This window comes from Excalfactoria chinensis, chromosome 11, assembly GCF_039878825.1.
Source record: "Excalfactoria chinensis isolate bCotChi1 chromosome 11, bCotChi1.hap2, whole genome shotgun sequence".
NCBI classification, from domain to species: Eukaryota; Metazoa; Chordata; class Aves; order Galliformes; family Phasianidae; genus Excalfactoria; species Excalfactoria chinensis.
This window is the reverse complement of record NC_092835.1, coordinates 9,339,090-9,354,048: the sequence shown is the minus strand read 5'-3', so window position 1 is coordinate 9,354,048 and position 14,959 is coordinate 9,339,090. Positions and strand designations below refer to the sequence as shown.

The 14,959-nt window shown below is 45.1% G+C and overlaps 1 protein-coding gene across 1 annotated transcript in view; it reads right to left on the bottom strand.

Annotated features, from left to right (window-relative positions):
* Window positions 1-2,070: 2,070 nt before the first annotated feature.
* SLC7A10 (solute carrier family 7 member 10) overlaps window positions 2,071-14,959 on the bottom strand; it is a 30,490-nt gene continuing 17,601 nt past the window's right edge. Inside the window, exons 3-11 of the mRNA XM_072346313.1 lie at window positions 11,851-12,002; window positions 11,096-11,221; window positions 9,793-9,946; window positions 8,288-8,411; window positions 8,089-8,192; window positions 6,874-6,970; window positions 3,828-3,977; window positions 3,300-3,477; window positions 2,071-2,331 (exon numbers count right to left, since the gene is read on the bottom strand). Coding sequence (XP_072202414.1) covers window positions 2,213-2,331; window positions 3,300-3,477; window positions 3,828-3,977; window positions 6,874-6,970; window positions 8,089-8,192; window positions 8,288-8,411; window positions 9,793-9,946; window positions 11,096-11,221; window positions 11,851-12,002 — 1,204 coding nt within the window. The 3' untranslated portion in view covers window positions 2,071-2,212. The remainder of the gene's footprint in view (window positions 2,332-3,299; window positions 3,478-3,827; window positions 3,978-6,873; window positions 6,971-8,088; window positions 8,193-8,287; window positions 8,412-9,792; window positions 9,947-11,095; window positions 11,222-11,850; window positions 12,003-14,959) is intronic.

Here is a 14,959-nt window from a genome sequence, read left to right as displayed (position 1 = left end):
AGCCAATTCCTGTACCAAGGTCATGGAAACATTTGAGAGCAGTGGGGCCTGCAGGAGCAGCTGTGCCACACAGCTCTGCCTCATTAGTCCAGGGTTCTCCTGCCTGTGCCCCCACAGCTCCTGTTGCCTATTGGATGCCATCTTTCTTGGGAGACAGACTGTTTTCCCACTGCTGTGTGCGCTGCGTGGCACGGTGACAATGTGATCTGCGATAACTGTATGGTGATGATACAATGAGAACAATCCAACTCCTACTGGCTTCAGTCTCAAAAGCTAACTTCAAGGTGATGCTTTTCTAAGTATTTGCATTACCTCTGTTACTGCTGTGAAATTTGCCGAATGGTATTGCCAGCACTAAAAGAATGAACAGCAGGGTATTTTTCTGCATGGTAGCCTCTCATACTTCTGTATGTATTCAGCTACATAAATATAGTAATATATAACATACATGGACAAAGTTGAGCACGCTGCTGAATTTCAGTCAGCATATCAACTTGTCTTCCGAGCTCCGCACGTTGATTTCTGTGGCTAGAAATAGTACACGATAGGAAGTAACTTTTGCAAAGCCTTAAAAAAAATAATAACATACGTGATGTTGGGAGCACAGATGAAACTGTTCCTAAAAATGAAATGAGACATCTTGGAACAGCTTTTGGAGAGTGGTATATAATTCAAAGATGAGCTCTACCCAACCCTCCTGTTTCAAGTTCAGCCTTCTGATCTAAGGGCAAATGTTTATTGTTTTAGAGCATTGAAATACAGTCAGGGAAAATTGGAGCCCAAGCTAGTTAACAATTGGGAGGCAGTGGCTTCTTCAAGTTAGTCTATGATTGCCTGGAGAGAGGTTATAGGCTTCATTTTTACTGCTACCTAAGGTGTGTGTGCATATGTATGTACAAAGCCACGTTTTTCTTTAGCTAAATATGTCTTTTAATGTCTTATGATTAATGGCTTAATAGAAGGAGAAGAGTGTAAACAGTTTCTTTTCAGTGTGTACCATCTCAAGGGTTGGACATACACGGACAGGTATTTAAAGATAAAAATACTTCTAAATAATGCATTGTAGTGGAAAGACACTTTCCTCGAGTCTATTCCTCAATCATTGTGTAACGTGTGGCACCTGACAAACTAAGAGATTAATGAACCCCTAATTTTTCTACCAAGGCTGCTATCAGAGAGCTGCTTTAAGAATTAAATTCCCGTGGCTGTTTCCAAGGCTACTGAATGTGATAGCTTTTATTTTCAAAAGTTACAAAAGAACAGGAGCTGTTCAGAATGTTGCTTAGAGCTATTTTGCATTTTCGGAAGATTCTTTGGTGTGAAAGTGGCCATATTGCTACAGCAGCAGATCTCTATGAATTTATTGAATGTATGAACCAGATTTTTTGCTTTTTTTTTTTTTTTTTTTTTTTTTTTTTTTTTTTAAGTGTTTGCTGCAAATAAAATATGCAAAGCACTTTCTAAAGAGCATCTGATGTGAGAATGATGTAGACTTGCTGCTTCTCTGAGCACCGTTAAAATGAGGAGTGTCACCTGACTCACTCATAGCAAAGAGCAGCACCGGGTTTTGATCTTGGCTCCTCCGAGATCCTGCTGTGCAGGAGCCCAAGCCCTCCTCTGCAAAAATGTTTCAAAAATGAAGATGCTTGTTGTCAAATGGTGTCTGAATGCTCAAGCTGACTTCTTTTGTACAGTAACCCAGGCTTGTTCCTGTCCCACGTGCTTCCCCTGCTCCTTGCAGCCCTGGCTGTGTGGGTATCCCACCAGCTGTCCTATGGAAGAAACGATCCTTTGGGCTGTGCCTGTGCTGGGGCAGCAGCAGTGTTATCCCACGTCTCCTCTCCTCTGCCCTTCTGTTTTGTTTTTGTGATGGGGAGCTTTAGAAATGCTTTTACATGCCCCAATCTCTCAAACAGGCCCTTATGGCTGCTAGAATCAGTATTTCAGAGCTGTAGCTGTGCTGTGTTCCCCTGCTGAGTGAGTGTGCTGCCAAAAAGAAAAACAACCAGTGCCTTATTTCATATTTTATTTGTTGTTGTTGTTGGTTTTTTTGTTCTTTTTCTTTTTTTTAGGGAAAAAACTACAAGCTACAGATGCCATAAAGGGTGTAGCTCACTATTCTCTAAAACTTTTTTTCTTTAATTCCAGAAAATTGTATTGCAAAAAATGGGCATGTAAACAAGAAGCCCCCTTGGCGCCAGAGGCTGCTCTGCTATTTCCTTGGTGTCTTGTCGCTGCTGGGCAGGTGGCAGTGGGCAGCAGGCTCCTCGGCCGCCCCCCCCTGGGGGTACACCACAAAGCACAGCTTCTGTCCCCAGCACGTCACCGACTCTGCAGGGAGCAAGTGTGTGGTTAGCATGGCCGCTTGGGTGCTGTGTGACGCAGTGCGGGACCCGGCGGCCATCTTCCCCACAGAGGCCTTGTCCCCTCCAAACCACCCGCCTTCCCTTTGGCTGCTTTTATCTCTCGTGGGGTGACACGTCAGTGTTTGCAAAACACAGGTGGGTTAATATTGGGTGCCTTTAGGAATGTCGCTTTGCTGTGAAGAGCCCTTTGTGCTGCCCTGAGGCCTGCAGGTCTGGGCTTGGCGCTGGGCTGTCCCTGAGGTAGCGCCAGTGCCCAGCAGTTGCAGTGAGGCTGAGGGAGCTGGGCTGTGGCTGGGCGGGCAGCTGCTCCTGCTCAGAGAAAGTCCTCACCACAGAACAGCTGCAAGCCAGGCACAGCCCAATCACAAGCAACATGTGCACTGTGATGTGAGGGGAAAAGGCAAGTTTTTTTTGTTATCTGAGTGAGAAATAATTCATCATGTCATGCAGGGGTTCTGTGGTGCTGTTGGGATGAGAGCGGGGTGAGGGACAGGCAGAGTGCTGTCATTTATTATTTCTTTTGTGATGGTGTGTTTGCTCTTTGCGTGCTTTTAAAGTGATGTTCCTGTGCATCTGCTTTGTGGTTGAGGCTGTGGTGAGTGAGCTGGGGGATGCACAGGGGCACAAGGGGTGAAGAAAGCAGTTACCTGCACAAACAGACACAAAAATGCATCTGTTACCTCCTGCCCATGGCTCACCTGCATCATGCCTGTCTGCCTGGTGGCTCGTCATTCCTTCTAATTTAAAACTGAAGTATTGCCGTCCACAAGCAGCACCTGACCTGCTTTCTGTGGGGGTCTGAAGGCTGTGCATGCCAGTGGTGGCTGGGGTCACTAAGATCTCATCGTTGGTGGGGGCTGAGTGGGGGCTGAGCCTTGCAGGCCACAAGTAGTGGGCCTTAGGAGTGCACCGAGCCACTGTGGCAGTGCTTACCTATTAGCCTATTTACACACTTTGGTTTATTTCTCCAGTAGACTCCAAGAAAAAACACAGGCACTCCAGTTAAAATGATAATGAGTCCGACTCCGCAGACAACCGGCTCGGAGTATAGGCTGAAGACCAGCAGAAATGCCCAAAATGCCAGGTAAGTGATGGGGATGAGGAGGTTCACCTGGAGAGAGAGAACAGAGCAGAGCATGACTGCAGAGTGAGGGCAGCACTGGGCTGGCAACGAGGGCTGTGGCATTGAGAGCCTCATGGGTTGTCCCCTTCCTTCTGCCACTGTCACTTGCCCAACCTAGCAAGTTTGCTTTTGGAAGCCTTTGTATCCTGTTTTTACACAAATGGTGCTTTGGGGCATGGTTTGAAACTGAAACTTCACCATTACATCTAATAATGAACTGATCTTCAAAAGGAAAAAAAAACAAACAACAAAAACCAAAATGGAGGACACATGGTTTTCAGTAGTTCCCCCCGTGCCTTTTGCATTGAAGCCAAGGGACTTAGCTTTAACATTTTCACCTTAATAGGTCTGAAGATTTTGGGTTTCTTCCAGCGTAACACGATCAGGCCTATAATTGTCACTCCATAGCAGAGGTAGTTAATAAATGACACATAGTTGATTAGTGTGTACGTGTCTCCAACAAGCATGATGATAAGAGTGGCCAGACACTGTAAAGAGAGAAAGGTGATCTAATGTGAATCACTACTAACAAGGTAGCTTAAAAGCAATAAGAACAAGCCAAAAAAGCTAAAAGCAGTTTAACTCTTGTTGCCTATGGTCCCAATGTGCTGCCTGAGCTGGACACTTCTGTACCTGCCTTCAGTGGCTACACTCCACCAGTTTCTGGTTTTGGACCCTATAATGAGGACTTCTGGCAAAGGGGAAGTTGTCTATTATGAGACGAGGGATTTATTGTAGGCTAATATTCTGTGGTCAGTGCATCATTTTATTGCAGGTGCCCTGTGTGTATTATAAAGAATAAAAGCTTTGCCCTTTCTTCCCAGTGGCCCGTGGCTCATGCTACAGCTGACTGACATCATTAATCTCGTGGGCATTGCTTGTGTTAGGAAACTGGCAGACAGATGGTGAAAATTTACATGCATAGTTTTGTTTGTTTGTCCTTTATTTCTGAATAACTGTGACGTCAGGAGAGTTGGTTCAGGATTCATAATGTTGCTCCTCAGATCCTGCCTCACCTGCCCATTGCTATCCCAGGCATGAACCTCACTTCACACTGCATATCATCCTGCAAACATTGTCTCCTGGTGGCCAAAGCTTGAGGGAAATGAAATGTCCAGATCCTTTCAGAGAGCTTTCAGGATTTGGCTTCATGTTACTCTTTTTGCTTATGTCTTCTTTTTCCTTAATTAGCTGTTTTAATAGCAACGGTCTCTAGGGAGGGGGCAGTTCTGTACCACTGACACCAGTAATTATGTATCACCACAGTCAGTGACCTTTTGCACTCTCCATTCCTCTGTTAAAATCCTCAAAGCTACTTGGAGGTGGGGGCTGATTTCAGCGTATTGATCCGGTTGCACTACAACATTCATTTAAAATAGGGCAGTGTTTTATACCAGTGCGGCATAACATGTTTCCTACATTCCTCTGAAAGGTGCGTGCTGGCAGACACATCTACCACTAACAGGTTTTGCACTGAAGGCACCTGGGGTGCTGATGCTTCTTGTGTAGGTGACATGAATATGTCAGAGCTGCTTGCCACATGGTGTAATTCCTGAGTGGCACTGGGCTGCAGAGGAGTGCGTGTTTCCTTCCCTGATTGCCAGGCCTGATGGCAGCCTGACACACAGTGGGCAGGAGAACCTGTCACTCTGCTGTCTTGCAAAAAACCCTGTTTGTTTATTTTGCATTTAGCTTGGACCCCTCATTTCTGGGAGGATTCATAAAAATACAGGTCTTGCTGGTGATGCTAAAAAGGTCTTTTTCTGCGTACAAAGAAAGCTTTGTGCATGCAAAAAAACCCAGGTGCAATTAACTGAAAAAGGAAAGAGAACCTGATGTATTAATTAGGTTTGCCTGAGGTCTGACCTCATTTGCTATTGTAGCTGCCTACACTATATTATTTTTACATTTGTATTTGTTAAGGAATTAATATTTCATTGCAGCATTTGGTATACTCTGAGCTGCATTAAAGCACCTTCAAATGATGAATTGATATGCAGTGTTGGTTCTGTAATTTGCACTGTAATTTAAGGGAAATATTTGGAGCAGACTGAGAGGCTGACACACGCCTGATTTATCAGGCCTGCTTGGTGCAGGCAGCCTGCTCATGGTGTGGCTATTTCACAATGAAACAGCACAGAAACTCAGCATGTTGTTTGAGCTGATGTATTTCGAAGGATGAGGAAGTTCTGCTTTGTTGGCATCAGCAGAGTTCAGCTGCCTGGTGTGAGTCCGGGATGGAGCCAGCACCTTCTGTTTGCTCAAGGCAGGACAGATGGGCTGTGGAGTTTGCCCCCACATCCTGTACAGGCAGTGCACGAGATGTTTGTGGTCGGGCACTGAGCCCTGGGAATGCCATAGGCCTCAGCTATGCAGGTATTTTGTCCAGAAAGTGGAATGTGCAGAAGGTTTATCTGATGAAATTATGTCTGGGTGTATTGTGCCAGAATTGCTGTTAGAGCCAGGAGAGTCACGCAGATGTGCATCTTAGTGCATCTTGCATCAAATCCTCATTGTTTTGATGCAGCCAGCGTTTTGAGCAGATGCCCTTTGGAAGAATTTCCCTGCTTGCACTGTGCACTCAGGGACTGCAGCGCTGAAGGTCATTTTTCTCTTTAATATCTTCTTTGCCACAGCAAAAAACATCACATATTCTGCTCATCACATATTCATAAACTCCGTTCTTGCTAAAACTCAGTATTTGTTTCAAATAGCAACTTCCATCAGTCATCAGTATCATGGAAATTCATTATGTATAAGAAGAAGAAAGATCTTCCTGCAGGAAAACAGCAGCTTAACCTACCAAAACCTCCCAACATTCAGCATATGTTCTACTTTTTGTGGGTGCCCCTCTTGTTTGCCTAATGTATTAATTCAGCAGATACTTCATGGAGGGCTGCTGTAATGGCTGACTTGTTTTTCAAAGAAAAGAAATATCAATTAACAGGTCCTCAGAACACTGCAGCTCATACCTCACAGGACACTTTGCTCATAGAGTGTAGCATCTGAAGCACTTTGTGCTCTCCCTTGGTCTTGCCTTGTCTTTGGCTTTGGCAGCAGAGTCTATACTAGACCTGCCACAGTGGGATTAACAGTGACCGCAGGGATTTCCCCCATGTGAAATATTTGCAGAAAGCCAGCAAAATTGGTGAAAATAATTCATTTTTTCTTAAATGAGGTACCTTCATTTCCAGACAAAGACACTCTCTACCTCCCCAGTAGGGTCAACAGGTTATAATGGGCCTAGATAGCAGCTTGAGTTAGATACCAGGGTATTGCTCCCAACTGCAATGGCAGCTCTCCTTTCCATGAATCAGTATTTCAAAGAGCTTGCTCAGGCCTGAGCAGGCTACAGGGCAATGGGGCACAGACAACAGAACTTACACAGACAAGCAGGGCTGGGATGGGTGTGCAGTACTTCACATGGATCATGGCAAGCAAGCTCGGCAAGTGGCCTTCTCGGGCACCAGAGAAACATAGCCTGCAAAAAAAGAATAGGAGCACTAATCCATTGCATGTAAAACAGCTTTTTCAGTATCTAGCTGTACAATGTCTCTAATCTCAACTGCCCTCGTGGGTGTTGGAGTAGAAGGAAGCTGCTCTCTGGCTGTTGGTTTGAATCTGGGGGAGACCACAGCTTGGTTCTTACTTTCACTAGAGATTTGTGAATAACTTGGTGTAAGTTGTTTCACCTCAATCATTCCATGTAGGAGGCTTTTAATGGCTAACGTAATCTGTGAAATCACCTGATCTGAGTTGCCCAATTATCTCTGAGGGTGAGGACTGAAATCTGCCAGTCCCCATCTGCCAGCAGCACTGCCTGCTTACCCATGAACATAGGGAAGCTGTGAGATGATCAAGCCATATGTTGCTAAGGCACCAAAAATCTCACAGATAATAGTTCCAGTGTCAAAAGGACTTTGGTTAAGGTTTCATGTGCCTTAAGATTTCACTTTTACATGCATAACGTGTTACACGTGCATTCAGACTTGTGCATTATTATCATCTCATGATAATAATTGTGGAAGCACTCAGATCAATAACTTTCCTGAGGTACTTCAGAGTTGGATTGTTTCCTCTAAAAAAAATTATAACTTTTCAATTGAGTTCAGGAAGGTCAATTAATACAAATAGACTTTGAAGATTCTGGTCCTGCTATCATCAGTGTGCACGCAAAGCATCTTGCCTGGAAGGAGCTTCTTCATTGCGGGAGTGATGCCTGTAACTGGGAACTGAACCAGGCCCTGCAACTCCTTTTTCAGCTAAGTATACTTCAGCTTGTAGCTACTGGAACTTTATTGATGTAAAATTGCTTTGGTTCCATACTAAAGCCGTGTTTACCTCTTACTGGAAGTTATTCCACATCTGCAGGTGCTTTTAGTAGCTCATAAGGATTATTTTGCAAGAGATTCTGTGATTCAATATTACATTTGCTGATTGAAACAGAGCACTTCATAACTGAATGTATCCAACATGCCCAACAATGATCTCACCATGCTATAACATCCAAAATGTCTATCTAGCATTTCTTTAGCAAATCAAATTAAAACAGTCCCTCCCCAAATTAGATAATGTTCATAAAATTGTACTCCATCTAACCTTGATGAGGTAAAAAGGTATCCATTTATTCCTCCAAATGTAGATAGGGCCACTGAGACTGGCATAACCCAGGAAAAATAGCCCAGTAACTTTTCACCAAATGTCTAAAGCAACAGAAGGCAGAGAAACTGAAATACACTGCAAAGCACAGAACTGAAATCAAAGTGTATTTTAGACATCCAGGGAATGGTTTACTTACTACCGCCACAGCGTTGGAGGACAAGAGCTCTTGGGGTGACATGGCAGTGAAATATGCAATGTTGGTGAACGTATACACAAATGTCACCAATGGGATGGATATGAATATGGCACGAGGTAGGTTCCTAATAAAAGAATTAGGAGGGTAGATAAGAATTTACAGTCATACATAGAGAGACCACAATAGCCTTATACAGCCTGGGGCACTCAACCAGCCGCATGGGTTCATTTGCTACAATGCTGTGGTACCTTCCCAGGTGAATATTTTACTTAGAGCCCTCTTTAGAGGTGGGCAGCTGGACAGATCTCTGTCTAATGCAGTAATGCGTTTTTGTCTCTGTCACACTTGGAAAGAAGTTAAAAAAACAAACAGAAGAGAAGTATTTTAATCTTTGTGATCCTGAATGGATTTAGTAAAAATTGGAAGATTTTTTTGTTTTTGTTGTTACCAGATTACTTCTTTATATTCTAAATATTTTCCCTTTAGAGCCTGCAAAAATAATAATATTTCAGTCTATTCCCTCCATTTTTATTTTTCAACCAAGGCCATATTTGCCTAACAGAAGTCATAACTTTTCACTGTTCAGGTTTGTAATTGTGGTGACCCATTACAGTGCTGCTGTTTTATGGAGGGAACGCACTGCTATTCTTTCTCTATTCCTGCCAAGGTCTCTGAGCGTGCACTTTCCCACTCACTGGTGTGAAGGCCCGTGCAGGACTGCTCATGAGACGGCAGCTTTCATTCACTTCCAGCCAGCCTGTGCAAGTGCTTGAACTTCTTGTTGAACTGCTGTGTGTGTGGCATGCCCAGAAATAGCTGATGCTCCTAGAGCTGCTCTTGGCATCCGCCATTCCACTTTATCATCTCAGAAATTTGGAAACGTTTGAGCTTTGTTTTACTAAAGTAGAACTGCTCTCCCTCTGGCTCCCCCCCCCTGCTGGTGTTAGGGCATTTCAAAGCTCCTTCCCACACACACAGCTTGCAGAGAGCTGACATGGGGCACCCCAGGGGCAGGTCCTGCAGCCATGCTGTGGTACAGGTGCAGGCCAGGGAGTGCTGCTTGTGGGTCAGGTGTCTTCCCATCTCCTCATTCAGGGCTTTGTATAACATCCCCTTTGGGTGAAAAAGCAAAGTAACTTGCAGTAGAGCCCAACATTTTTCTAACAAGAGACAGTGATTCTCCCTATAGATACATGTGGCGTCTCATCGGTCAATTTTTTGCTAAGGATGCACTGTATGTTTGGTCAGGGCCATGATGACATTGCTTTGTCCATAGGCTGTTGTAATTGAATTGATACTTTGTGCAGTCTGTTCCTAATTTCAGCACAGTGTTTTGTTAACTAGCCTGTTCACATTCCAAACAAAAAGTCTCTCCTTTAGCCACACCTGTCCTACAGGACTTGTAATGATATCGCTGCAGCTCATTAAATGAACTATGTTGTCACATGGCTCCCATGTCTCAGCACTTCAAAAAAATTGTGGTTGATGTGGAAAGGGATACTTGCCTGCAGGGATCAACCAACTCTTCTGTTACATAGTTCAAGAAGTTCCAGCCACTAAATGCAAACGACCCTTGAAGGAAAGCTAGTGCTAAATGCCCCACGGATGGAGTCATCCAAAAATTGAATGCTTTGCTCAGTGTCAGCTCTTCATAGTTTCCTGCACAGAAAGCACAAGCAAGAGTTTACACCTTCCCCCGAGGGAAGTGCTGCCCACCAGAGACACCAGGAAATAGGTGAACTTTTGTTTTGTTTTTTGTTTTTTCCTTTCTTTTCATTGCTCAATTATGTTTGAGACTTTGTGCTCTTCATGTTCCACAAGTCAGCTTTGGCTGGCACTGCACTTGTAGTGCTCTCTGTGGGAGAGTGTCCTGGGGAGGCAGTGGGCTCTGCAGCTCTCTGCCAGCACTACTGCTACCTGCTGTTGCATACACACTGCTGGAGGATGGCTCTGCAATGGGGTAAACTCCTCTCTGTTCCTAATGCTGTTTACTTTTGCAAGAACTTGGTGTTGTTCAGTAGGACTACTGGGAAAATATCTATGGGGCTGGAAGACTTATTAAGACTGTGGGACTGTTATCACTGAGAAATAGTCCTGCTCTCTAAATGCCCTATTTCATCTTTCTTTGCATGACTCATCACAGACACAATAAAAACGTCACAAGCCTTTTGTGCTCTCTGCTTTCCATTAAGTTGGTGATTCAGTCAGACATTTCTGCATCCTAAGAAGGCGGCATTTTGTAGTTCTCAGTCTTACAAGTGGCTTCTTGTAGGAAACCAGCCTATGCCCAAAACAAATGCGGTATCTTCCTGAACTGGGCCCAGCGCTGCTTATCAGTTTGCACTCAGAGCACTTTAAAATTTAAAGACCTTGCAACAAATCATAAATTTCCTGTAACCACTCTAAGATACCTCCAGATGCACTTCTCCTTTATCAAAATCAACAACACGGGACAGAAAGGAATATGTTTAGGGAAGATACAGCTCATTTCTCTGCAGTGCCATCATTTTCATGACTCTGTGTATGGCTGTCACACAGAGAATAAACCTCCAGTGCACCTGTGCCTGGAATAAATCCCTCAGCAGCATGCAAGACAAATGCTTTTCCACCGGAACACACAGCTGCTATGTGGATGTCATCCTCCATCTCCTTCCAGCCCAGAGAGCACCCGCAGCACCCAGAGCCCAATCAGCAGCACAGAGACTGCTCCACAGCCTTGCAGTCCCTTTGGTTGGCTTTGTAAGGAGGGTGAGAGAAGCAAGTGTAGCAACAGTACCATACCCGTGTTGGAGCTGTCTCACAGAGTACCTTTAAAGATCTGTATGAAGCCCACAGTAATGATAAGGGCCAAGGCTAAGAGTTTTCCTGCCGTAAATATATCCTGAATGCGCGTTGCCCATCGAACACTGGAGCTGTTCACCCAGGTCAGGAGTACTGGAGAGCAAAAGACTGAATTCAGTGAAATGAAATTATGTTTATTTAAGAACACACACAGCGCTGTAAACCACTGACTGCCGCATAGTTCCTGCGTGGCAATAACTGAGGTGAGGAGGGGACTGGCCTTGCCCTATGAGGTGCCCAGCTGCAGAGGAGCATCCATCACAGCTCTCCTCCCTGGGGCTTTGCTGCCTGGCTTCTCCAGCTCAAAGGCTGTGCCTGCTCAGAGCTCAATCTGCTACCTGAACTGGGGTTTCGGCCTCCTTACAGGACACGGAGAATGTCTTCTTTCCCTGTGGCTCTGCTCCAGTCCCACCAGCTCTGTAAGTAATGAATGCAAAACCAGTGGCAATATGCACTTCCTACATGCCTGCATTTGGGAATGTTAAAAGATGAGGAGGGCTTGAGGCAGTGGTGGGAAACCTGCTCTGGGTGAGCTCATCTGCCACTACTGTACAGGGATGAGCTGCAGCCCACTGTACTTCCTGCGTGCAGGCAGGGAGGGACTGGCCACTCCACATGGGGCACACTCCTGCTCTTTGGTTTTGGGGCCATCAACCCAGCCTTGCTGAGTGATCCTTTTCAAAATGAGGCAAGCTTTGTGTGCACAAGAAGCAAATACTCACGTAAACACACCATGGAGAGGATCCTAGAGGCATTATACGGGGGAATACAGTTAGGGAACACGGGCTGCAGGACATAGTTTGAGAAGGTCAGTGAGATGACAGCCAGACTCGTAGGGTACATGATAAGCACCGCACTCCAGAGCAGCAGAAACCTGAGAACACAAGAAAAAACACAAGAAAACTGGGCTAGTTGTGCTGGAGGAGAGTAACACACAGTCAGCTTTGCTGCAGTTTGGAAATGCCCAAGACACTGGGGTCTAGTGCTGTAATCTCATTCATAGCCAGCGGTCACCCACTTTTGCTTCTCCTCATCCTTTCTCCTATGCTCCCAGCACAATCTGGATTTCAGTTTAAACATTCCTAAGTGAAATGCAGTTTAGGAATGCATCAAAGAGTGAGGATTACAAGCATTGGGTGTTTTTTGCTTTAGCGAGTGTCAGAAATGGCATTTCCAAACAAAACAGCACAATCTCTGGGTTATGTTGTACTGCTCTCTTAAGGGGGCTGCTCATTCCCATAATGCCTGCTGCCAGCCCCTTAAATTCAGCAGGGCTGGGCTGCCCTTCCTGGTGCAGATGGCCTGGATGCCAGAGCTGCTTTTGGTGCTCCTTGGACATGGCGGTGAGTGCTTCTCAATACCTCCTTTGCTTTACCTTGTTGTTTCTGAGAAGTCTGATGCTTCCCTTTTCATATTAACTACAGTGAATTCATTCAGTAAATTACCATGATGCAAATGTTCCCCAACTATCACTACTGTTTGTTAAAACCCAGTGTGTGTGTGAGAGAGACTCCTTTTTGCTTTTAGTGCTTTCTGTCATGGTTCAGTGATTTTCTCTAGTAACCGTCTTGGCCATACCATGCTAAAGATGATGCATCCAGGCTGGGGCTGCTCTGCAGGTCCTGCTCACCCAGCTGGGTGTTGGGAACAGCCCAGGGACCTGCTGTTACTTCACTGGATACTATTGTTCTGGGGGTGCTGGGTGAGTGTGAGGTCAGACGTGATTGCTCTGGAATGAGGCCCAGCTGTGTGTGCCCCAGGGGGCACTGCCTGCAGCTGGCTAGGATTGGGCAGAGCCATGTCCATGCAGGTGATAGGTTTTCTGGTTCCTCCCAGTCAGCTTTTGTCTTATCCCATGTGCTTTGTGTAGACCAGAGAAATGAATCCAGTTAAAAATATTCAATGGGGAAAAATGACTCAGAAAACAGTATTTCAGGCGAAATTGGCACTTGCTTCTATGTTGTAATATAAAGTGCATTAAAGTTGGTATCTGCTAGAATATGGTTTAATGGGATTGTGAATAATTCAGCAGATTTTTGACAGTCAATTTGTTTCATGCTGAATTGAAATACATGCAGGGCTGATAACACCAATTAAATTAAATGCAGAATTTTAGAAGAGGGTCGCAAAGTCACGCTGCCAAACAGGGGGCTGAGAGAAAATAGCATTAAAATAAATAGGCAACTTGCCTAAGATTTAGGTCCCGTGTTGTCTTATTTTTAGGTAAATCTTGCACAAAGCCTAATTCTGTGCAAGAGCTATTGTTGCTGGTTGCTCAGATCACACTGGTGCTGGGGTAGCACTGCTGTGCCCTTGCATTGTTCTTGTGGCTCACCCCAGGTGTGTGCTGGGGATGTCTGTCCTTGTGCCGTATGCTATGGCTGATTGGCAGGAATGGGTCCTGATGTACTACCCAACCCTCTGGGCCCACTAGGTAATTGCTGATTTTCAGGTACCACCTTTTAGTTGAATATTGTACAGGAAAAAATAAGAACAGGATTTCCCCAGCAAAAAAACATCTTTTACAGATCTCCTGTAATGAAGTACCTCAGTTATGTCTGCAGGAGGTCTCAGAGCCCTAACTGTTGGATGCCCTCACCAGTGGACTGCATGCAGCCTGAGGACCTGGCTTACGGGCTGTGCTTCTTTGGGGGCAATGCCCAGGGGCATGCTGAGCTGCTGGGAGCACAAAGCCCACTTCAGGGTCAGAAAATGCCGTGGCACCTGCAGGGTGACCTGGCCAGGCTGTTCAAATGGAGAGGGTGGAATACTGTTGCCCAGGACTGTGTTCTCACACCTGTGGATGTGGGGGCTGAGCCCTTTCTGATGAGCTTCACCAATTATTCATTTACCAAACTCTGAGAAGTTCTGTCATTTCTCCCTGCTGACTGACGAGCTGCCAGGTCTTTAGAAAAAGGCCCAAGAGCTGCATGTACAGAAAGAGGCGGATGTGGCTGTTCTTGTGATTCTTCAGTCAGTGCTCAGGAAGTCAGAGTGCTTCAGTTTGCATGGGAAATCTGAGCTGCTGTGTGCGCTCATGGCCATGGGCTGATGAGCAACTCCTGCTTTGCACCTCTGAGCCCTCTCTGCTCTGCTGTGAGCTGCTGTGTGAGCTAAAGGCTTCTGCCGTGCTGTGGTTTCCATCTGAGCGGTGACTGCTGAACTTAATGGCTGTCCTCCCATCAGTTTGGATGTGCATTACACAGCATCTCTAGATATATATTTTTTCCTTTCCTTTTCAAAACACTCTGGAATAAGTGGCAATATGTTGTGGGACTTTCTGCTTTTAGAAAGCTGTGGTGTTCACATGCAAGTGCAAATCACTTCTGCAGATATTATATGCAGATATTTCTGCATGCCAGTTGTCTCACTTGTGGAAAGCAGTGAGCAGCATGGACTGATCTGGATCTCCAACAGCAACCTGTGCAACCAGGTTTTCAAATACATATTTGGGATGTGCTTGTGCTCCCCAAATGATGGCACATTAAATATAAAATATGAAATTAGAGCAGCCAATGAAAATGAAGTCAGAGTGAACAGTACTTGGGTGTCATAGCGAAACAGTTTGAAGTGGAAAGTTATTCACACCATCTGATCATGGGAGAAGCTGAGTAGACTTATGAAAGCTCAAGGTAGTTTGATCATTATCAATGTTATCCTAAGTTGCTTGGAAATTTTAGATTTTGGCAACAACAAAGGAAATACAGAAAGATACTTGAGGTAAGTGTTACTTGCAGTTTGAATCAATATTAAGCAGGGCTTTGGGTTAGAGTTCTGCACCAATAACTAATTGAGGGCTTTGGGTTATGGGGAGTGGCCCCAGACTGGCAA